The 22,590-nt window shown below is 42.2% G+C and overlaps 1 protein-coding gene across 12 annotated transcripts in view; it reads right to left on the reverse strand.

Moving 5' to 3' along the window:
- TSC1 (TSC complex subunit 1) overlaps positions 1–22,590 on the reverse strand; it is a 31,016-nt gene that overhangs the window by 1,890 nt on the left and 6,536 nt on the right. For 7 of the 12 annotated variants that reach the window (XM_080355769.1, XM_080355771.1, XM_080355767.1 and 4 more), the window contains 22 exons: positions 21,923–21,985; positions 21,539–21,714; positions 20,743–20,846; positions 19,938–20,090; positions 17,764–17,908; positions 16,578–16,732; positions 16,185–16,258; positions 14,552–14,730; positions 13,998–14,107; positions 13,638–13,761; positions 13,137–13,252; positions 12,746–12,818; positions 11,909–12,007; positions 11,244–11,814; positions 10,491–10,534; positions 9,885–10,051; positions 9,059–9,241; positions 8,575–8,685; positions 8,069–8,191; positions 6,887–7,074; positions 6,625–6,786; positions 691–5,859 (listed from right to left, as the gene is read on the reverse strand). In XM_080355769.1, the coding sequence (XP_080211895.1) occupies positions 5,373–5,859; positions 6,625–6,786; positions 6,887–7,074; positions 8,069–8,191; positions 8,575–8,685; positions 9,059–9,241; positions 9,885–10,051; positions 10,491–10,534; positions 11,244–11,814; positions 11,909–12,007; positions 12,746–12,818; positions 13,137–13,252; positions 13,638–13,761; positions 13,998–14,107; positions 14,552–14,730; positions 16,185–16,258; positions 16,578–16,732; positions 17,764–17,908; positions 19,938–20,090; positions 20,743–20,846; positions 21,539–21,644 (3,474 nt within the window). In that variant the 5' untranslated portion in view covers positions 21,645–21,714; positions 21,923–21,985 and the 3' untranslated portion in view covers positions 691–5,372. Of the gene's footprint in view, positions 1–689; positions 5,860–6,624; positions 6,787–6,886; positions 7,075–8,068; positions 8,192–8,574; positions 8,686–9,058; positions 9,242–9,884; positions 10,052–10,490; positions 10,535–11,243; positions 11,815–11,908; positions 12,008–12,745; positions 12,819–13,136; positions 13,253–13,637; positions 13,762–13,997; positions 14,108–14,551; positions 14,731–16,184; positions 16,259–16,577; positions 16,733–17,763; positions 17,909–19,937; positions 20,091–20,742; positions 20,847–21,538; positions 21,715–21,922; positions 21,986–22,590 lie in introns of those variants that run through there. The other 5 variants (XR_013922996.1, XR_013922995.1, XM_080355763.1 and 2 more) reach the window with 5 other exon arrangements.

A 22,590-nucleotide genomic window follows, 5' to 3' on the forward strand; every position in this document is an offset into this window, starting at 1 on the left:
GGCTCTCCCCATTCTCTGGAGCAGATACACGTTTTTGGGGGTGTTTTTAATTGAAGTACTGTTAATTACAAACTAAAGATCTCAATGACGCGGCGCCTTCCCTGTATCTGACTGCTCTTTTCCCCTCCCACAGGCAAATTAGCTCCTGTTCTTTGCTTCCTGCTGGAAGACACTCCTGAATAAACTATTTCCCCTTGCATGCCTGGCTCAGTCTGCTAAAATTGTGACCAAGTTTTTGCCTTAAGATGGCCAGATTCTGGCAACAAGCAGCCAAGAAAGAAGGGAGAATTAACAAAGGAGAGAGCACAGGAAGGAAGGATAGCTCAGACGAAATGGATTTTCAGGATCATGTTTTCCCTCACATAAGTCCACACTTTCTTTTGCACCTTTTTCCCCTTCCCCTGTGGACTTGTGCTGCAATGCAATCCAGCTGTCCACGCTGGAGGAGAAGCCTATTTTTAGGAGACATCATGATCCAACTAAATGGAACCTTGGTGAACTCATCAGGGTGGCAAATCCTGCCAGGGTGATGTGGAGACCTGCAGGTGCTGCTGGGGCTCAGTGTGGGGCTGCTCAATGTGCCCGTTCCCCTCTCGTGCTCTGCTTGAGAGCCCGGCTGCAGAGGCGGAAAAATCAAAGCTGCTCACAGCTGCCCTGTTGTGTTTGATGGTGTGAAGACAAGTGTCCAATGACCGTTGCTGTCTTTTTCAAAACAAGTACATGTACACAAGTACGTGGGCTAAAAGATGACAAATGCTGGGGACACCAGGGATGCTATCTTGTTTCCAACCCTGTCATAAAGTTTAAGTTTGAACACACAGGCTGAGACCAAAATTATCCTCTAGTTTGTAGTTCACTTTCAGCTTTCATGGTACAGCACAGCGCAAATTCCTTGTCAGAACACTCCCACCAAACCCTGCCGGTGCTGTTGTCCATTCGTACTTGACCAAGGCTACGATACACATGACAAACACAGTTCCCAAACCTTAATACTAATTTCTAGCCCAGCCTTATCCTTTCAATCAGTTTTTAAGCAGCCAAAATTTTAAGACACAAGTAGAAAAATGAGCGCATAAATCTTGCAGTCTGAGGTTTGGTAATGACATGACCAGCATCTCTTGGAAGACGGCAAAGTTAAGGCTCACAAAAACATCTAGACAAATTACTTAATTTCCATACAAGTTCTCCTCTTCCAGATTGGATGGACACTTCAAAAGACAAAAAGATACAGCAAGAATTGTTTTTCTCCACTACAAATCAAGCTGTTTGAAGAATTTACATAAACAGGATGTAAATGCCAAACACAGAAGTGCAATAAAGTTCTACTTTAGCCTCTGTGAGCATAAAATTGTGAGATACACACTGAGAAACCAGGCAGGGCACCAAAATTGACTCACCCAGAGATGTGTCAGTTAGTCCAGGAAATAAACGCTGCTTTTTTGTTCAAAGAAATAGAAATACAGACTGGTAGGAGATGATCTCAACAGAATCCTGGCATCTGTAGGCTGTAAATTACCTCTGTGCTCCCCTTGATTCAGGTAAGAGTCAATCCATGCTTTTGTCAACCTGTAACCAGGCCAAAATATTCTGTACATTAAATACCTGGCTCCAGCATCTCACACGCTGAGAGGATGGAATGGTAGAATCGTTTTGGTTGGAAAAAGGCTTTAAGATCATCAAATCCACCCATTCCCCCACCCCTGGCACTGCCCCATGGCCCTGAGAACCTCATCTCTGCGCCTGTTCAACCCTGCAGGGATGGTGAGTCCAGCACTGCCCTGGGCAGCCTGTTCCAATGCCCCACAGCCCTTTGGGATGAAATTGTTCCCCAGATCCAACCTCAGCCTCCCTTGGCACAACTTGAGGCCGTTTCCTCTTGTCCTAGAGGTGCTCATAGCTCAGATCCCAAGAAGATCAAGTGTCAGGGATGGCTGGGGGCTCTTGCAGGAAGGGAGGAGGCAATTTGAGGGGAAACTCAGCATCCCACAGATCTCTCAGCATCCCACAAATGTCATCAGAGCCGATGCGGAGACAAGTGGCGGCTTCGTGGGGCCTCTAGTGGCCGCAGCCAGGAAACACCCCATTAGTGACAACGAGCGAAGGCTCCTAAAAGCAATTTGAAAAGTTCTGACCGTCATGCTGTCCTGCCAGTCCCACATCCACAGGGGCTTTCTAACGTCTGTCACACGGAACGAAACTCGCAGACGCTGCAGCCCTGGTCATTTTCCCAAGATGCATAAGGCTGCCAGTCTGGAAAAAAAAACAGAACAAGAATACAACCTTAACCTACCAGGTTAAACTTAAAGTAAAATGGCCCCAAAGTCCCCCTTGGTTTGAGAAACTGCCCCCCCTGCGTGAGCAGTGACTCTTGAGTGAGGTACAGAAGAGAAAAGCACATGGACAAGGGCAGACGGAGCTTCTGACACTGTCCCCAGCTTTGCAAACAAGTCTTTGACATTTGGACCTATTAATTTGGCTAATCACTGTGTAGTCTCTAGGCTACATGAACAATACCATACAGAGAGCTCATACACAGATTTGCAGCACTGAATTGTTTGCAGTTAATTTATGGATTATACCGGGATGTCGTCATTGAGTTTGTTACTTGCAGAAGAATAAAGACTTTGGCTCCATGCAGAAAAATGAGCTTCGAACAAAGAACCCAGTGCAAAAAGGGGCAGAACCACTTATCTGCTCTGTACTACACGGATCTTGGAAGATGCTTCGATACTCAACTTGTTTCTGCATGTTTTGTCTCAGCACAGCTTGGTCTCAAGGAAGTCGGCTTGCAGGGAATTTAACAGAGAGTAGTGCAAAACAATACATTTTATTTGTTCACAGTTAAACACAAGCAACTGCCTTGACATTTTAGAACATTCTAATAAGGACAGCAAAACCTCCTTTTGGTTTAAGTTCTCTCTTAGCTTACGATTGTACCATTTCCTTGTATTTCATATTTATGGCATTTAATGTGGATTGTTTAACATGCTTACAAAGAGCGAGGCAGGGAACAGATTAACTTGACAAAGACAGCAATTTTAGATTTAACTAAAAGCAGTCAGTTAAAAAAATCTGTTTCCACTTCACTGATGGGACCCCTTCGAACAAACAGCAAGTTAACTACATACAGCAGATCCATGATTTTTAGACTTACAAAAAAAAAAAAAGAAAAAAAATTGCAAAATTTGTTCCTCCATAATCTTTGTGGTCCACAAACAAACCTAAAGTGGTTTCCATTACTATTCCGGTGCTAAAATCCTTTTTTAAAAGAAGAAAAAAGCCACCTTATCAATGAGCTTGCATACCGCCAGGGCATTTTTGTAACCGACGACAAAACCCGCCTCTCTTCAGGGCAAGTGACGCTGTTGTTCAAGCAAGATCCACCTTTTGGGGCTGGGCAGAGCAGGATGAGCTCCTCCCGTGACCCAGCCCCTCAGGGACAATGTGCAAACCGTTCACTCCTGGGGCTGGGACGCAGGGGGGAAAGGGGCGGGAAACCTCCAAATCTTACCAAAACATACGCTACCACGTTTGCTACCGCTACGTCTTAGAAAGTCTATAGACATGTCGACAAAACCAGTCTGTCACTTACAACCAACTCTCTATTTTCTATTCCATGCAGATTCAAGCTTTGACAAAACCACTGAAGTTCACCTTTACTTTCAGAGTTCGTACTGACCAACCGAAAGGACATTGAGAATAATTTCAACAGGCAGAAATGTATTTAGACCCTGGGCGTTATGGAAGAAGTGGAAAAGGGAGGAAAAGTACCATCAGGCGCAAGTTAGCGTATTGCTGGCGCCTTGACAGAGTCTTGTTCCCATTCAGGTTAAGAAGGGATTTGTACAAGTGCAAGTGTACTTGGACTTGATTTGTATGCGAGACGATTCTTAAACAGCAGCTGCCACCCACAGAATGTTTAAGGAAAGAGGCCACATGTGATGCAGGGTAACTGAAACCTGATATGTCTAAGTACGCCTGGACCCGGACATATCTAACGTTTAAAACAAGCACACTGCCTCCCCAACAGCTCTGCCACAAAGGAGACTGAGTCTGACCACTGACAAGCCCTGATCTCACCATCCTCCTTCACAGAAGGCTCATCATCGACTTAAAACATGATTAACGCAGAAAGGCTTCACGACAGAATTCCAGTGCTCGGTTGGAGCACGCTTCGTCGTCAGCCTTGTCTTCTAAGGGAAGGGGATGAGGGCAAAGGGAAGATACCTAGAGCCAAACGGCCATTACTGAGCTGAAAAATGTGCTGCAGTCTGAGCAGAACAGCACTCAAAGGAAACCCTGAAAACGTATTCCCAGGAAGAATGAAGCCAATTGCTTGGACTCAAAACACAGAGGTCTTGCTCAGACTGGGAACAAAGACCAAAACTATGAAGGAGGGTCAGGCAACCCAAGTATTTGCCTAATTAGAGAAACAAATGCTCTTCTGCAAATCTTCATAAGCGTGCGATTCTACATCGGTGTTCTGCACCGCTCGCCCTGCTCGAGTAAAGCTTCCTTTTCCTTCTTCTCCCACCTCGATTGCTTTCCCATACAAACCAGTCTGAGGTCAGTACCACTCTGTCAGGCAAACATTTAAAATACCAAAAAAGCTCTGAAGCTAGTGTTTTAACAAGTCTCCAGCACATACGGGCTCTTCTGCATTACAAGCTCCAGTTCTTTCGTGTCTGTTCAAATATAACTTTCCAGGAAATGTTAAGGACAATATAAACAATGATCATGAATTAGGGTGAATGAATCCTTTTGCAGAAGTACACTATTTTTTGTTTTTTTAAACATTTCATTATTCAGAGTCCAACTTAAGGCAGAGTGGGCTCTGAGGGATGTGGGACAGGCAAAATAGAGACCTTTAGATGAATGCACTAGAAATTCTAGTGCTGCTTCTTTCCAGGATGAAAGCAACCAAAGTCACCTGGACAGGCAGCACAATTAACGGCTCTAAATTGGAAGCTTGTAAAGGAAATACAAAGCATTCAAAGTAGACTCACAAATGTTAATTTGGCCTCATATTGCACTCAAGTTCATAAACGCAGCCACTCAACCGGGGACAGGGAGAAAGGGAAAAAAATACTTGCAAATGTTAACAGTTGTCCCTTCAAATTAGTACACGCTGCTAAGGACTGAATTTGAGAAAGAAGCAAGAGTTAGGCTGGGCGTTTCAATTCCAGACCCAAAAATCCACTTAGCATTCGTTCAGCAGCCTTTTTTTCCCGTTTCTGGCCATCAATCCTATTCCGCTGCATGAGCTAGCTGCTCAGACCAAAGAAACATAAAAGCTTTTAGTTAAACTTGCATTCACGCCTCCTGTTCTATGCCAAGAATATGAAAATAACACTGATTGACTATCTTCCTTTTTAACTGTGGTCATGATGAGTTTCATTGTAGTCCATGATATGAAGCTGTCCAACACTGCTTTCCTGGATCTTCGGCGAGAGGCTAAGGTTATCGGGGCTTGGAGGGGCCTTCGCCTCCATGCTTGGATCTTTACATAGTTCGGTCTTTAGAGCATCAGAAAGCCTGCTGATGGTTACACCCTCCTCATCGCACTGGCTCTCGCTCTTGTTGCGAAATAATTCACGTGCCTTCATGCCAAGGAAGCTCTTGGAGCTGGGGAGTGAACCTACAGTCAGTGGGACAGTAGTCGAGGGCTCCAGCAACACGGATGTCTCCCAGCGACTGCTGAATCTCTGGTTCTGGGGTTTCTCTGGGGTGGAGAGCTCGCTGTTGCTGCCACCCTTACTGCTACTGCTACCTCGAGTGCTGGGAGGTTTGGTCTCTCCGTTTCTACCAATTGTTTCTTCACTGTATCCCACCACAGTATCTTCATTAGCACAATCCAGCCTGTTTTGGAAAGAGAGAGGACACAGTGTCAAGGGAACTGCAGCAACGTTTACAATGGGAGGTGAAATCCTGGCGAAAGCAGGTTACTTTGATTACTTTCCATTTCTGCTACTGTATATGTACTTTAAATTTTCCTTTCACCATTTTGTAGCAAAGCAGAAGCGACAGAAGATAACCAGAAAGGTGTCACACTCAGCTTTGCAACATCCAGTGGTTTAAGTTCAAAGCTGACAATAAAATCAAAGCAGAATGGAACTGGATCCTGGTCAGCTAAGGTAGAGATCTGAGCAGCTTCCTTGGACTGTTGATCGTTCTTTTAGCTCACCCAAGCACAGGTGATTGCCAGAAATCTGCTGGCAGTGCCAGAAATTATCCTGATGCTGCAGCAGAATTTGGTGTAGAAAAAAAAGGTTTGATCTGAAGGAAATCCAGCACTAGCAAGATACTTTAGGTAGAGGTAAGTAAAACAACTACTCAACAACACTGTAACAATTTATAGATTAGAGACCCATCTATGAGACAAACCAGAGGTTTCTCTTAAACTGTGAGCAAGGGTTCCGCTATCTGAAGAGAACTTCACCAGCACCTTCAGTTTTGTCAGTGACTCTCAGTAACCCAGGCAGAGTGCTGAAACACTCAGTCTGTTAAAGCGTGGATAACAGAAATATTTTGAGATGATGCATCCAAGTTCTAGGAATTCCAACAGGATACCAACTTCCAAGGAGCTGGTCATGAGTTCAGCACATTGTACATTATCACCCTTACCTCTCTTCTGCTGCCTCAGCTGCTTCCGTTTTTTCATCTTCAAGTTTTTTCAGTAGGCTGCTCTTCTCCAGCCGGCCAAACAGATCCAAGATCTCCAGCTCAAACGCCTGGGTGATTCTCTTTTGGGCCTTGTACCTACTTTCTACTGCTTGCAGCTGACCTCTGAACAGAAAAAGAAACCAAAACCCATCAGGTCCAGTGTCTCCAGATTCTGCCCCAACTATCACAGTGCATCTGTATGTTTTCCATAGGAAGCCCCTACCGTGCTTGGATTTTGACATCTTCCAGGTATTTCTTTTGCTCCAGGAAGAGGTGGTCCTTTCTAGCAAGCTGAGATTCCAGTTCAACTATCCGTTTCTGAGAAGCATCAAGCCTTTGGCTTTGCTGTTGAACACACAATTTTGCTTTCTCCAGTTCCTTCCGAAAAGCAGCATGCAACATTTCAACCTCCTCGAAGGAAAGAACACCATGTTAAAGTATAATGCGACCATGTGTTATTTTTATTGATATTTAGACACGTTTCTGATGCTATGAATAGGTGCATTTTTAAGCAAGATGGAATAAAAGAGAAGCATTTCTAAAAACGGATACAGAAAACCGGCTACTCTGAGGATGTACTCTATTAAGTTACTGTGAAAATAATCATACATCACTGGCATTTATTAGCACATTAATGTTCCTTATGAAAAGCTGTTTTCAGCAAAGCAAACTCGCCAGGTCTGCACCCGATTAGAACAGACAAACTCCATTTTAAAACCATTTTTGCAACATGACCTTCATTAAATACCAGTGAAAGACTTTTTGCTTATCATTCATCTTCTTTAATTACTTGCTCTCATGCAGAAACAGTTATATTGTTGTGCAATTTACTTGCTCCTAATTAAAAAAAAGGTTTCTTTGAAGTCAGGAAGTAAAACCATATGAACCACAGAAGTTTTGTTAAAGGTAACACTAACTTTTAGTAAGAAAATGACTGAGAAGAGTAAGACTGCTCATTTTAAAACAGCAAATCACAAAGTTAAGATCTTTCTACGAATTCTAGCAATACTACCCTAATGTTATACACTTGCACAAATATAAAAGCCCTATGTTACTTTACCAGCAACAGTCTGCTGACAATCGCATTAAAAGCACAGTAAAGCCTTGGCCTTTGGCAGGAAAAAATTGCTAAGCATTTACACCAGGTGGTTAAAACTTCAGGTGCACCCTAAGATCCCCTCCTTAGCTTCCAAGCACATGGCACTGAAAGGATTCCGTAACGACACGGTGCACCAAAATATCTGAACATAAGATTAAATTTGAGAACAAATCCCTGAAAATCAGTTTTAAACGCAAGTACGTGTTAAGTAATGAAGCATTTCCTTCATTCTGCAGCCAAGGCTGAGAACAGCTTGACGATGACCTCAAGTGACGTCTTCCCGAAAGGCCAACGCTGCGATCGTACCTTTGTAGTGTCCGTGTGCTTGTGCTGCAGCTGCTCCAGGTACAACTCATTGACCTCGCCAAGAACCAGGAGCTGCCTGTTCAAGAACTCCATCTGCTGCTGCACCGACTCGCTGTTGGAAAGCTTTACAGAGAGATTGAACAGAGTCAAACGTTGGGACAAATCGTTCTGTGGGAGAGTCCCAGCTGACAAGTACTGTGTGCACAGGGTATTTTTATAAAGAAGGGAGACAGAGAGAAGAATCCAACGCATCACAGGTAATAAATGTTAAATAAACAAGCTTTTTCAAAGCTGGTGACAGTCCATACAGAACTTCACCATATAGATATCGCTTCCCTTAACATAATCGTGTCTCCACATACAGAAGTGGATTTAGCAAAGCTTTAATACAAGTTCACATGGCTCAATCTGCAAATTCATACTGTGGAAAAAGCAGCTCAAAGGAGAACTTTCAGAAGCCTCTGAACTGAGTTTCAATGGACCCTGGGAACAGGGACTTTTCTTACCTTTTGAGAAACTTGGCTAAGAAGCAATTCAGTGTGACACACCTTGTTGTTAGCCTTCTTTAACTCTAACCTCAGATCTGCAATCATATTCCGGCAGTCTTCCAGCTTGGTCTATTCAAATGGAAAAAACAACATACCAACCCTCACCCAGGGTTCTGAAACTTGAATAAGGAGCAGCAATGGCACGTGGCTGGAGGGTTGGAACTCCCAGCACTGTAAATCAAGTTATACTGAGTACTTGTCAAAGTCCCAAAACCAGTTAAGAAACTACATTTTGCTATTTCCAAAATGAAAAGAGGACAAAACAGTCATCACCCTTTCAGAGTTCTAAGTTGGGCCTTTCCAACTATGCACTGTCTCATTCTGAATTAGGACAATATCTCTAACACATGTAACTCTCAGATATTTCACACCATGTTGTTAGGAAGGTTATTTATAAAGCCAGTACGCGGATAACAATTTTGTTCAGTGTTGTGCTCCATACCTGCAGTTCCTGGCTCTGGTTGTAGAATTCCTCCCGGTCGTGCTGCAGCTGTCTGATCTGGCTGTGAAGCTGAGCCACTATATTTTCATGTTCCTCCTGAAACTGGTGGTACCTTGCCTGTTCTTTCTGCAGACTCAGTTTCAAGGCCTGGATTTCTTTTTCCTGTAGTTTCAGCTGATCTTTCTGTTAAGAACCCCATATGAAGCAGCAGATAAGACACCGGCTTTATCGGTTAGAACATCTGTCCTGTTGCTAGCTAAGGAAAGCTATCAATTAATCGCATGCAGGTGTGACACTTTTTCATAGATAGAATATTCTATATACAGCATGTTCTTTAGGCTTTTGGGGTTTGGTTTTTTGGCTGAAAAGGAGATAAAGTGGTGACAGAGTGGACAAGCTGACAACTCAAAGTCACATCCAAAGGCACAATGAGCAACAGCAGATTCTCCCACTGCACCTCACACTTCCAATGGGGACTTGGGTTTCACAGCTGAAGCTACAGTTCATTTTCCAAAACGTATTTGGAAGTCTATTTTTGGCTCTTGTGTTGAATTATCAAAAGGCAAAAAAAGTACGTGCTGGCAAAGGTCAAGCCTGCAGGTGTCCACTGATTCAGTTGTCTACAAGCCAATATACACTACGGGTTTTAATAATCACAGTGCATGTAACTCGTCTACAAGTTATCCCACAAATAGTGACTTTATTAAGGCAAGAAATTAGGCTTTTTTTTAAATTGGGTAGTACTGAAAGATACTGGCCAAACCAATCAATACTTGTTCTAGCACCAGTGAGTTTCACTCACTGCTGGAGCTGCACCCCTGCTCACCATGGCAGCGTTATGTTCCTCCAGCGCTGTTGCTTTAATCACTTTTCGCAGGAGTCGACGGTTCCGAAGGGCATGTTGCTGTCTTTTGAAGCGCTCATACAATAACTGGTTGTGCAGCAAAAGCAGTTGGTTACGCAGGGTGTGAATCTCATCTGAAGGGGGAGAACCTGGATTGGAGTTGAAGACAGAAGAGGTTACTGTCCCTGTTCCACATATTTTTTTAAAATAAGCAAATGAGAGTTCTTTGAAATGACAACTTAAAAATCTGCCTGTTCCATTTCATCAGGTTTAGATTCAAGTAGTACTGAAAAGGTGGGAGGATCTTTTAGATGACCAGCATCACTCTGAAGGCTAGAAGATCTTAAATGGTCAAAAGGAGAAATGTCTAGAACAGTGAGAAAGGCAGTTTTCACTTTTCAAAGATGAAAAAACCCAGCTCATCTCAGTGGAACGCAGATGTCTACCTGCTAAGCAGATAAACCAGGACTTAATGGAGGGCATCATCTTTCTGCAGCATTAATAAACAAACAAAAAGGGACACAGGTTGTTGTGTTAGCAAGTCTAATGCAAATGAACAGATTGCCAAAACACAAGAAACTTCCTCACCTCCAAAGTGAGTCCAGTCAGCAGATTTGCTTGGCAGAGACAATCTGAAAAATGAAAATGCAGCATTAAATAGTCAGTTTAAATATGCAAACACTCTGCAAGTCACTTCAAAATGGCATGGCTACCTCAAAAGAGCTTACAGTCTAATAAAAGTACAATTATGGTCAGTCAGTATGTGAGAAGGAGGAATCGTGCAAGCAGCAGACTGCAAGGGCAGATTATGGAGGGAATTTCTTGGAAAAGTTCTCACAAGCATAGAACAAATCAAAAAACATGGTAGTAAGATGAAAAGAAGAAATACAGCAGATACACCTAAACCTTAAATCCGGTTGCCCAGTTTTTAGCTTCGTGTGTATTAGAAGAGTCAATCTCCCCTTGGCCTCTACAGTTACTTTTGCCTACCTAGTGTGGGACTTAAACCTGATAAAGTGAACAAATCTCAGTACCAGTGGTACCAAACCACAGCTGGGCACAGCCAACAGCCCTGCTTCTTCATCCCAAGCCCTGTCAGTGAAGGCAGTAAAAGTCCTATGGTCACAGCCCTTCTTTTTATAGCAAAGTAAACTAGTTACCACTGCAAATATACAATTGTTTCACCCAGAACCTCTAGCTCAGTTAACAGAAAAGTTCCACAGATCGTGGTTTCACTGTAGATTTCCAGACACAGCTGCTTTCAGGTAAAGCTATGAAAAGAAAGCCAGCACAAAAAAGACTAAGAAGAAAGTTTGCAAAGTACGATTTTCAGTCACCTACTTGTTCAGCTCCTTAGTGTGTGCATCCGCTCCTTGCTGTATCAGCCTGTCCAGCACTTCCACAGGAGAAGTGGAGGACGTGCACTCCTCATCCTGGGTTCCCTTGGCTTTCTTTAGCAGCTCCTCAGTCTTCTTGCCAACGAAGAGGTAGGCAGTCTTTGGTAATGCAACCTCAAAAAGGTGGTCGTATAGGGGAGGCTGCCCGCTCCCAAACACCATTCGTCTTTGTGCTGGTACTTTGCAAGGGCTGGGAGCGAGAATACGCGTCTCCCCAGAGGTTCCTTCCCTGTTACCAGCAGGGCTTTCGGCAGAGCCTCCGCAGGGCTTGTCTATGGGAGTAAATGTTTGTTTGGGTGTTTCCCGCGCACTCTCAGGCCCAGGCTTGTCCAGAGAAGATGTTAAAGGCTCAGAGGTCTGACTGTGTCCCTGAACACCAGAGACTGCTGAATGGGTCTTCTTTTGAGAGCCTGACAGACTTTCATTTGTGCGGTAAAACGGAGAGTCAAATCCTCCTCTAGGCACCATGTGTTCAGCATCGGTTGTGATCTCGGAGATCTCTTTAGATATTGCATCTGAGAAGGATGGGAGGAGGGAGCATAATATCTTGTATTTTAACATTACAAACATTTCCTTAGCTAAGATGTATGTAAGGATGACAGAAATTACCTTCCTCTCTGTCCTTTTCAGCACTATCTTCAAAAGACAAACCACCTAAAAACTCTGGAAGATCACTTAAGGTTACTGAACTTTTACTACCGGGTGTGTCTGAAAGAAAAAAGAAATGTTAGTTGTACAGATGCTGTTTTCTCCAGCCTTACTGGTTCAGCTTTCACTGCTGAAAGAGCTCTAGAAAAACCCTGTCCTTCCTTCAGATCCTTCCCCAGAGGAGGAAACTATCCAAGTCCTGTTCCATTCAGAGATCAGTCACTGGTTGGTCCTGATCCCAAAATGTAATTTTGTAAACTTAACATTTGCTGTTGTACAACAAGTGTAGGCGACCACCTCTGTGAATAAGGATGTGCTGTTTGCAACTAAACCAATAGGCTTAAGTGTAGAGTGATTACTGTACTTCCACATTAGCAATAAACTCCCCTTTGGGTTCTGATCTGGCTACACAAGGCCACAGAACTTACCTGAAAAAAGGAAGTTTAGCCAACTAATGTAATAAAAACTCAACAACGTGACTACTAATGAAAACTCTGAGCCAGCTGCCAGGGAGATCCACACTAAAGCACGCAGGGCAGAAACACCTCTTACTCGCAGCTCAGTCACAGATTAGGAGCCCAAGGGAAAATGAAATGAAATCAAAAGCATCACAAGAAGGTTTTAAGTTGAACCACAGATTAAAGCAGGATCCTGGAACTACAAAGAACTTGTGTCGGGGGAGGCACAGAAAAAGACAAAAACCTGTGGAAAAGTGTTTGGCAACTGGAACAGGTGTCAATAAAACCAGGGTTGGTTTACAATAGGTTATTGTAATAAGGAGAGGAAAATAGAGTTTACCCAATGATTTATCGCTGTTTATGACATTTTGCTGTCGGTACAGTGAAGGCCTCCCAGAATCTGGTTTGTCCTCCTGAAAATATACAAAACAAAAACCAAAATAGATCCTTCACATCAGACATTTGTTGGAAACAAACCTCTTGGACAGTTTCATAGAAAGGGAATTCCTGCAAAGAGATGGCTTAAATAGCAAACCAACCTAAGCAGTCTTCAAACTGTGCAACTGGAAGTAGCAATAGGTATGTAAACCTAAAAGAAAATGAGTTTTTGCAATGAAATGCAACATTTTTTGTAAATCAGTTACTCTGATTTTTCCTTCTGGTCTCTGCATGTATGATGAGTCAATCAAAAAAAACCATCAGATTTGTTTGGCAGAAGAGTTTTGTTATACCTTTTTAGGAGGCATGGCAGCAGCTGAAGGGAGTGAAACATGCACAAAGTCATCGGAAGTGCAGGGTGGAGGAGGAGACGTGGCTGGCGTTCCCAAGGGTGTTCCTTTCCCCCCTGCTGAAAAGGAGGAGCAAAAGTTTTCTCAGCAGGCTCCCACTTCCTCCTTTCAGCTGAATATTGTATGTGAAGAATTGTACGTTTCAAGCACTATCTCAACCATTTACTTTTTAAATCTCTTTCAACTATTTATCAAAAGAAGAGTGCACAGTTTTTAAAAGACCTGCTCCAGAATTTGGCAGTGAATTAATTGTGACTTAATTCCCACTTCTGTGTTTGCATTAGCACTGCTCTAGATGACCAGGTTATTCAGTCCACAGAATGACTTGAACCTATCAAACAGCACAGTGTGGCACTCCCTGTTAAGAAGTTGACAGTAAAATTTTCAACCAGAATTTCTATTAAAATAAACTTCGAAGGCCTAACTCCAAAACGCAGCACGTACCAGAGGTGCCAAGAGCTTTGCTGTAAGGTTGTGAGGCAGACTGGGATGGCTCCGACGGGACAATGCCAGGGGATGTGGGTGGAGTGGTCATCCCACACACTGCAGAAGGACTCCAGATGGTAACCTGTGGAAAAGCAACACACAACAAACACAAATCAGCGAAAGGAACACGTGAATAATCCATATCCAGGTTCTGACACGGGAGATCAGATGAGGATTAAACCTGAAATGTACACCAGCTTCTGAAGAGCTCACAAACATGTTTTCAGAAGCACGAATTTCTTTGGATTGTCACAAGAAACCAGGAGCAAAGTGCAAAGTGTTAAAAGCATTTTGGCTCCGCTGTGTGTTCTGCTTTACCTGCTGTGGCTCAGTTGGCAGCCGTATTGACTGTGGGCTCAGAATCTGAGGTAGCTGCCCTGGCATTTGTGATAGTGTTAGCCGAGGAGTGGAATATGGGGTAGAAGTCCCTGAAAGTTAAAAAAATAAAATTAAAAGCATGCAGCACATCAAATACAAACCAATGATTCTTCTGGGTAAGATTTAAAGGTTTTTAACCAAAACATTTCAAATCCATTCAATATACGCAGTCGTAGCTAGCAAACAAGAGACTTTTCTTCCAGCCCAAGAAAATACCTTTTTAACATATTACATACTAGAGCTTTTCTTTTGGTTGGTTCGTTTTAGGGCAGGGGAGAAAGAGGCAGTGGAAAGGCAACTTTGCCAACATTCTGTATGTCTATACGACCAGAGCATATATCTATATATAATTATATATTTTTTTAAATGACAGTTTATTTTCTGGTGCCTAAGAATCAAATTTTAAGTGGGACAAATTAATAAGACATCTTTTTGCTATAGGGTCAGTTTTCCTCCTGAAACTGGGTATTCACCAGCAGTCAAGCAGGTCTTACCATAGCTGCTCTGTGTGTCAATGTCAGAGCTGGCACTGGGGTCAGTTTGATGATGTTTTAAGCTTGTGCTGAGTTTCCGAGACACAGAGGAATAACCATCTTCATACGAGGCTTCTGCAGGGTCCAGGGAGATTTTGGCACATTCTATCACAACATCATGAGTTTCTAGTCTTTTCCACCTGCAGACAGTTTTTGGATCCAAAAGAGTAAGTTAGTCAATTATTGTCACAAATAAGAGTTCCTGGAAATATGAGGAATTGGCTTGTAGGATGGCTCATTTGTTCCAGACAGCTTTGCGCGCTCCCAGTCAAAACTGGAACAAGGCACCACACAGAAATTGCAACCAGATGACTTGTAAGAGGGGGTCTCAAAGAGGAGACAAACAGCTTTGACACAGAGATCCATAAAGGTCTGCCATGGAGCACTCTGGAAAGGAGGAACAGCGCACGGAGACTTGGTTGATCCTGAGCTTCAGCAGCTGTAGAAATCAGCTCAACTAGGCTCAGATGTTGGTAGTCAAAATTGAGACATGCCAGCAGTGAGGGAATCTTTTATTATTTAAGCAAACACCATCTGCAATGTTAGTTTCAGGTCTGTGTTTTTCTTCCCAAGTTCTGGGAATGTTCTTTTTTTATATTACTACCTCCTTCATTCCGAAAACTTTTCTCACTAAATTAAGCAGCCAGATTAGATCTGCCCACTATCTCAGGGGATGGAAGTTCACTGTAAAGAAGAGAAAGCACAGAAGGCTGCCTATTAAAGGCTGAGTTGCTTTCGAATGTAAGATATTATGTGCAAGATACCAAATCAGAAGGCTTCAACTGTGCCAACTGTGCTCGTTAGTGGTGCCACCCTCCCCCCTGTCTGGGAGAAGCCTGCAAAACTGAGCACTGTGATATTCAATAGGTTCCCATTTAGGAGTGTTTTCCTAGTGGCTCTGAAAAGCGGGGCAAGAGCACTACTGTGCAGCAACAAGAGTCAATTTTCTCCTCTTCAGTGGCTGGGCCTGTGGAGACAAGAGAAAAGCAGCAAGTGGTGCTGCTGCAGGCAAATGAGCCTATTGCTAAAGAAAACTAATACAGCTGATAATGTTAAGACATACCTGTTAAAAGAACTGATCTGTTAACTGAATCAATATCTAGGTACCAAAACAAGACACGCTGAAGCCATTTTAAACACTTAAATCCCACCAAGTACTTCAACAAACCAAAAAAAAAAAAATATCACCCAAACCTTATGCCAATGAAGCAGGTCAGTGGTAGTTTCTTTTTATTCATTTTAACCAAATCTTTTAGAACTTTACGAGCATGTTTGATGGTTAAGTCATAAAATTAAGACAAAGTCAACTGTTAAGTAGAAGACAGATTCTACCCCAGACACAAAATGAATTTAGAACCAAAATATTGCTGGTGATAGCTTTTCACAAGAGTTTTTGCTCATTCATCCAGCCATAAGCTTGGATGAAAAAAAGTCTACGTGTTTACCTGGTGTACCCATGTTTATATGGGTGGCAAAACACCACTGCCACACACTGTTGCTGACAGAAAAGGTTTTGCTGTAAAGCCTTCTGAAAGAACCCAGCAGAAAGCTGCTCATTTATAGCCTCTCCTAATAGCAGAGTGAACATATATACCTTCGTGGGTCCAGTTCATGGTCCTTAGATCCAGTCACTAATTCTGGATGAATTCGCACATGTTCCATCATTGGCTGGATGAGCAAGAAGAATTACGTATTATCAGTACAGCATCGTTTGGTTGCACTAAACTACACAAAGCTGATGAGCAACCTACTGATCCCAATAGTTCAGAATGCTACATTTCCAGATAAAGCTAATGCACACCATTGCAATTTCAAGAGACGATCTTGCTCCCAACTGAGATTTCAGTCCTCCAATAGCTAGTTTTTATTTTGTTTTGCTGAGCAGCACTCAGTTATATCAATGTACTGTGTTGAATTGGAAAATATCTGCCCTTTTACAGCTATTAATTGCTTGTCTCAGATAATTCAGAGAGAAGAAGCATTTTACCTTGACTACCTCTTCAAAGGTCTCCAAGTTTTCCTTCATACTGTAGTGAGAACGCAGAAAGGACACAAAATTGCAAGGATACATTCCATAAAGACGATGAAAGAGAGCATAAATGCTGGCATGAAGATGGACAAGATAAATGTCTGCCACATGACCTGGAAAAAGTAGTTATAATCTTTTTCATTACACCGGAGAAAAGGACAAAACTTCTAAGAATGCAAGCAAAGTACTTTTAAATTTGAAATGTTAACTCAAACAAGTCTTCTGAGATACAAATAATTTCTGGCAAAACTGTGAAGTCTTCTCAGAGAATAGGCGATGCCTACTCATCAGCTCACAGCAACACCAAAAATTAAGACATGGACCATTAATTCCAACCAGCATCCTGCCATTCCCAAAGCACAACATTTTCTTAATTCAAGCTAGAACCTGAAACCCCTCTAGATAGTGAGCAAGAGTTTGCAAAACCGACTGTAAGATTAAAACTAAGGTTTGCATCCCTTCAAAGGTAAAAATTAATAGCCTGTATTCACAAAAAGCAGTCATGACAGACTGGAATCTTACTAGCCATCTTGTAAGCTCCAATCCTACTTGCAATGCAAAATGGCCCTCTAAATAACATCCCTATGGGCTTAACACAGCATTTGTGCATACAGCCATGAGACACACACACAGGTAACACTAGTGATAGACATCAGACACCTTACAACAAATTCAGCAAAAACAGTTCATCAGAACCGATGCCGTAACTGAGAAGATGAGTTTTACCGACACTTCCATGACTATTGATAGTTGCACTCTAGAATAAACTCTTACATGTTGCTTCTTCCCCCTCCCCAACCATACCTGGGAATCTCAAATTCCCAAATATCTGACTCAAACGTCAGCATTTTCCCTTCTCTGTCCATTAAGATCAGTCTCTGTGTTTCACTGTTATCAGGGTAGCATTTTGGTCCAGTGAAACTTCATGTAGCAGCAGCACCACATGGAAGAATCTAAGAGACTTCCAAACTTTGAGTGAAAAAGCACTCCTTGATGCTAACTATCAAAGAACAGAATAGCTTGTTCTGCATTTAAATAATCTCAGACCATTAAGAGTCTCAAAACAGAATTTACTCACCAACTGTGCAAGAGTCACAAGGATACTACTAAACCATAACTGCATGCAACAAAGTTGAAATCTCACCTGGATTCTGCAAGCACCAGGCTGAGAGACGCCCAAAGATACCAAAGAAATCATGAAGGTATTGTTTGCCAGACTGAGGAATCATTGGCAACATGGTTATTAGCACTAGGACACCTGTGGTGAGTACTACTACATCTGTGTCAGTCTGCAAGAAGGGAGAAAACCTGCATTAGTCAGTTAAAAGTGTTGACCTTTATTTTTTCCAAGGATGAGGTGAAGACTGAATCATCATCATGGAAAAAGTTCTCTACTTTGAAAACATTCCCTCTGAAACCTACCATAACTATTCTGCTGCCGCTTTTCTGCATAAAAGCTTGACCTAGTTAAAAAGGGAACATCACCACAGTTCCACAATTGAGTAGAAAAAAATTACTGGTATGTGAAGTATCTTATGTACCACCTTCCTTCTTTCCCAGAGCTAAGAACACAAAGTGTTCAGAGCCTAAGAAATCGCAAATCTGATCAGGGTATTCAGAGATGTTGGCTAATTACCAGTGCAAGGGTCAGAAGCTTTTCTAATGAACCTGGCTGATTACTCTGGCTGCTAAATATTTCATACAGCAGTAGTTCAGACATTAGCTAGAACCCCATGGTTTACAGGGATCGAAAGGAATGTGGCAGTAAAACCTGTAGCTCGATGAAACTATGTAACAGAGGATCAGATTTTAGGACAGAACACAGAAAATGTTTGAGCTCTTTCACAGTAGTGTCCCTACTTGCTTCCCTTGTTTAATTCACTTTTTCCTGGGTCGTTCCTCTGCTTTGCCAGGACAGGGTATAAACAGCACAGGAGAACTAACACCAGAGGCAATGGAGGCCCACTGATGAATGAGGTGGGTGCCCTGGTGACAGAAGATACAGAGAAGGCAGAGTTACTGAACACCTTCTTTGTCTCTGTCCACTCTGCCAGAGACTGTCCTGAGAAGCCCCGTACCACTGAGGCCCCAGAGGAAGGCAGGACAATGGAGGAGTTTGCCTGGGTTGATGAGGACTGGGTTAGGGAGCAGTTAGGCAATGTGGACATCCATAAATCCATGAGTCCGGATGGGATGCAATCAGTGATAGGACAAGGGGTAATGGGTTCAAATTGGATGAGCTTTCGAGGTCCCTTCCAATCCCTGACATTCTGTGATTCTGTGAACCTGCAGCCAGATGCTGCTGAGTTGGTCTTGGTATCTCCCAAGAGCTGCTTGGGCTGATCAGACATATCCAGTGTTATGGATTTTTGTTCCTCTGTGTGATCTACAGCTGCTGTTCTCCCTCAGTCAGACACAACCTCTCACATCACATTTCATGTCCATCCCCATCTCGCTGTACACATCCTGAGCACTTCCACATCTGTTCTGCTCCCAAAACCTTTCTGACACACTTCGCTCCTCTCGCCATCACATAAGACTCACACTGGAAAGGATAACAAACCCTAGTGAGGCACATCAGGAGTTCCAGGAACAGCACATGGAGCTGCTGCTTTGGCAGTTACAAACTTGTGTTTTTATTTTGAAGAGCACTGGCACTTGACTACATCGTGCACTTTAATGGGACTAATATGAATTCCACACCATCATATTCAATGATACTACAGACAATGCATTCTAGGTCTCAAAACACTTTCCATTCTTTCTTCACTGTTACAATGCTGTACAGTATTATAACTGATAAATTTGCTGAATGAAACAAATCAACAAAAACACACAAAGCGTGGGGAAAGAGCTACCTCCTTGCACATCTGTAACTAAGAAGGGAGAGCCAGCTAATTCCAAGGTAATTTCACCATGGAATAGCCTCGTGCGTGGCCCATCTACACGGCACGTATTTGACCTTACATGCGAAATTTCAGAATGCACCAATGGGAAGTTACTGTATTTTTCATTAAATTAATATTTAACATATCCATTGACTTCACTGACAGCCCTCTGTCTTTAACCTACGTTTAGAAAAGTTGTAGTAAACTTCCCTAACTCAAATTCATACGGTGACAGTGGCTTTCAGAAACAAGACTGTCAGTAACAACAGGATCAGCACAGAGTATTTACTTGACAAAATTCCACTGTGGCTCAGTATTCATTTTATCTCTTCTCACAGCCTAAATAAATGACATCAAAACAGAAAACAAATGCCTTGCATTACAGGTAACATACGTTTCCATCAGGCGTACAAGTGTCTACAGTTCTTACCTTGAGACATTTAAGTAATGAAAGCAGGAGAGGTGCTTGAGAAAGCTTATGTTTCCAGGATGGTTGTCGTCTGATCACGTGTCCCAGCAGAGAGAGCGTGGGTAGACGGGTAGCAGCTTTGCCCATATATTCATTAATTTTGTCCAGTAGATGCTGATAGAGGATTTTGCAGAGAGTGGTAAAAAAGAGGAAGGTATTTATATTTAAATGGTGCATGTTATTTTTCACCAATTTATATTCAGCAGTTTGCCATCACCAATTATGGAAACTATGAGCATTTTACAAATACATAGCATGCAAGAGCAAATAAAATCAAGCAATAAATTTAAGCCTGCTGGTAGCAAAATACAAACTATTCAGTCCAGAAGCAGTCACTACACTTCCTTACATTTATCATAAATAAAAAAAAATCTGGTCAGCAGAAGTAAAACAATTTGTAGTGTCATTATCTCAATCTATTTAAAAATTCTTACTTCCTCTCAAAATACCCTATTTGTTTTGGGCTATCACATCCAGCACCAAACAAGCAGCAGTAGCATTGCAAAGAGACAACAGCAGTCCTCAGAAAACTTTCATTTATAAAGGTTCTTTGCTGAATTGGGTCAGTTTAAGCAACTCAAGAAACTGAGACCTTGGAAGTTTTTTAAAAACGTAACTACTCTTACTACAGAGATACTACATCTCTACAACAAGGTCATTCTATATCAGAATGGAAAACCAGATTTCTAACAGATGCTGTTTAAAGGCTGCTTCAATACCAGGCTAAAATCTGCCATACTTAGTAACAAGATTTGGTTCTTTTTACCTTGTCATGAGGCTCTTGCAGCGTGGACAGTATATGCAGTGCCTGCTGAGAATTGGTTTCCAAGTAATAGTCCACCAGGTTGTTGACAAGCACAGGGCCACGGTCTGACAGTTTGTTTACAGCAAGGAAAAAAATAAACCATACACTCTCATTATACTACATTACACTAGATTACAGATGAAACATTTGTTACATGGATATTGCACAACTTTTTAACAACTGTTACATAATTAATAACACAAACCAGTATTTACTGTTACCAGATCTTTAGGAAAATGAGACCTCCCAACTACATTTTCTAGCTCCTAAAGATTCGAGCAATAGCATTTGGCTCAGGGAGAGTAAGACTTTTAATAATGCACAATTACTGTGGCACTCTCTAACCTTAAAAACAGAGAGGTAGCTGAACTCCAAGAGTATTTTACCCAGGACAGGTAAAGCGTTCAGGAATAACTTTACACTCTCTCCCTTGAGCAGATAAAAGAGAACACGTTCAGGGACAAGGACACGGACAGTGCTCTCATGCTCTGAAAAGGCTCTATCAACATTAGAGATGCCTTAAGAGCAGAAATCATTCTTGCAAGAAAGTCTGGATGTGCTGTTTTGTTTGGGGAGAGCCATGCCATTAAGCATAATGTACGTAAGAGAAGCCTCAATCCTTAAAGCAATTTCAAACCCAAATACCAAGAGTTTCTTTCAAGTGGCACTTGAAAAGATTGTGTTTGATAGAAAAAAGGCCATTATTCTGCCTTTATAAAAGCAAAACTCTCCTCCAATTACAAAAAAGGATACATACCACAAATGAGATTATCTTTGAACACAGCTGTTACATCTTCCAGGACACCCAGAATTGGAGAATCGAGCATTGAGAGGAGCTCTCCAACATTTCCTTGCTGTGCCATGATGCATGTACCAACATGAATGTGGGGGTTAAAATTTCAGGCCGTTCCTCATTGGTGCCTCTCTACCAGACTAGGAGAGAAGAAAGAACAGATGAATGAGGCTTCCTTTTTCCCCCTCCATCTTAAATCTCTCCCTCTTTTCTGCATTATTGCCTATTTAAAGGTTTTACATGGCAATGATTGCTTCCAGCTAGCAAGCTCCCCCCATGGAAGTCAAGACTGACACATACCAAGTTTACACACAAGATTTTTGTTTACTGCAGTTGTGTATACAGCACCTGTTCTGTGGATGAGTTGAGCTTCTGTCTGTAATGCTGTCAGCCACACACCTTTCATGATCACTAATAAAGAAAAAACATGAAGAGGTTAACAAAAGAGACAATTTATTTCTTCCTTATCAAGCCTGGTTTATGTGGAACAGCAGTAAGTTCTTTACTAAGCAGAGCTGAGCGACGCACGAAGAAATTCAGCCCTTAGTTTGAAAAACATCAAAGGTGCTACACAATCACCCTTTCCAGAACTGTCCACAGGTAAAGCTGTGCAATTGCCTCCAACTACATGGCTTTCACAAGATTCTAGTTTTGTACTGTGAGTCTTCCAAAGCTGCTGAAGAGTTTTATTATGGTAGGCAAAATCTTACTAAATTCTGAATATAGAATTAAGGTAATTAGTTAGGTCTTTAGATTCTAGTCAAAACATTGTTAGACATTGGCCAAGAACCATGTATCAGTGCTATTTTAAATGATAATCTGCACCTACCTACATAGTATTTTCTTAAGTTTAACAATGTAACTGGACAGCAGGAGTTAACCTGTCTACCAGTAAACTTTGTCATTTGCAACATATCACTGGTAGTTGCAGAACTGCCCAAGGTCACTTTTATTAGGGGCCACAAGACACCAGACAATCTGGCACTGGTTGCAAATGCAAAGGTGACAATATGGCC

The sequence above is a fragment of the Nesoenas mayeri genome, assembly GCF_963082525.1.
Source record: "Nesoenas mayeri genome assembly, chromosome: 18".
In the NCBI taxonomy this organism is placed as follows: domain Eukaryota; kingdom Metazoa; phylum Chordata; class Aves; order Columbiformes; family Columbidae; genus Nesoenas; species Nesoenas mayeri.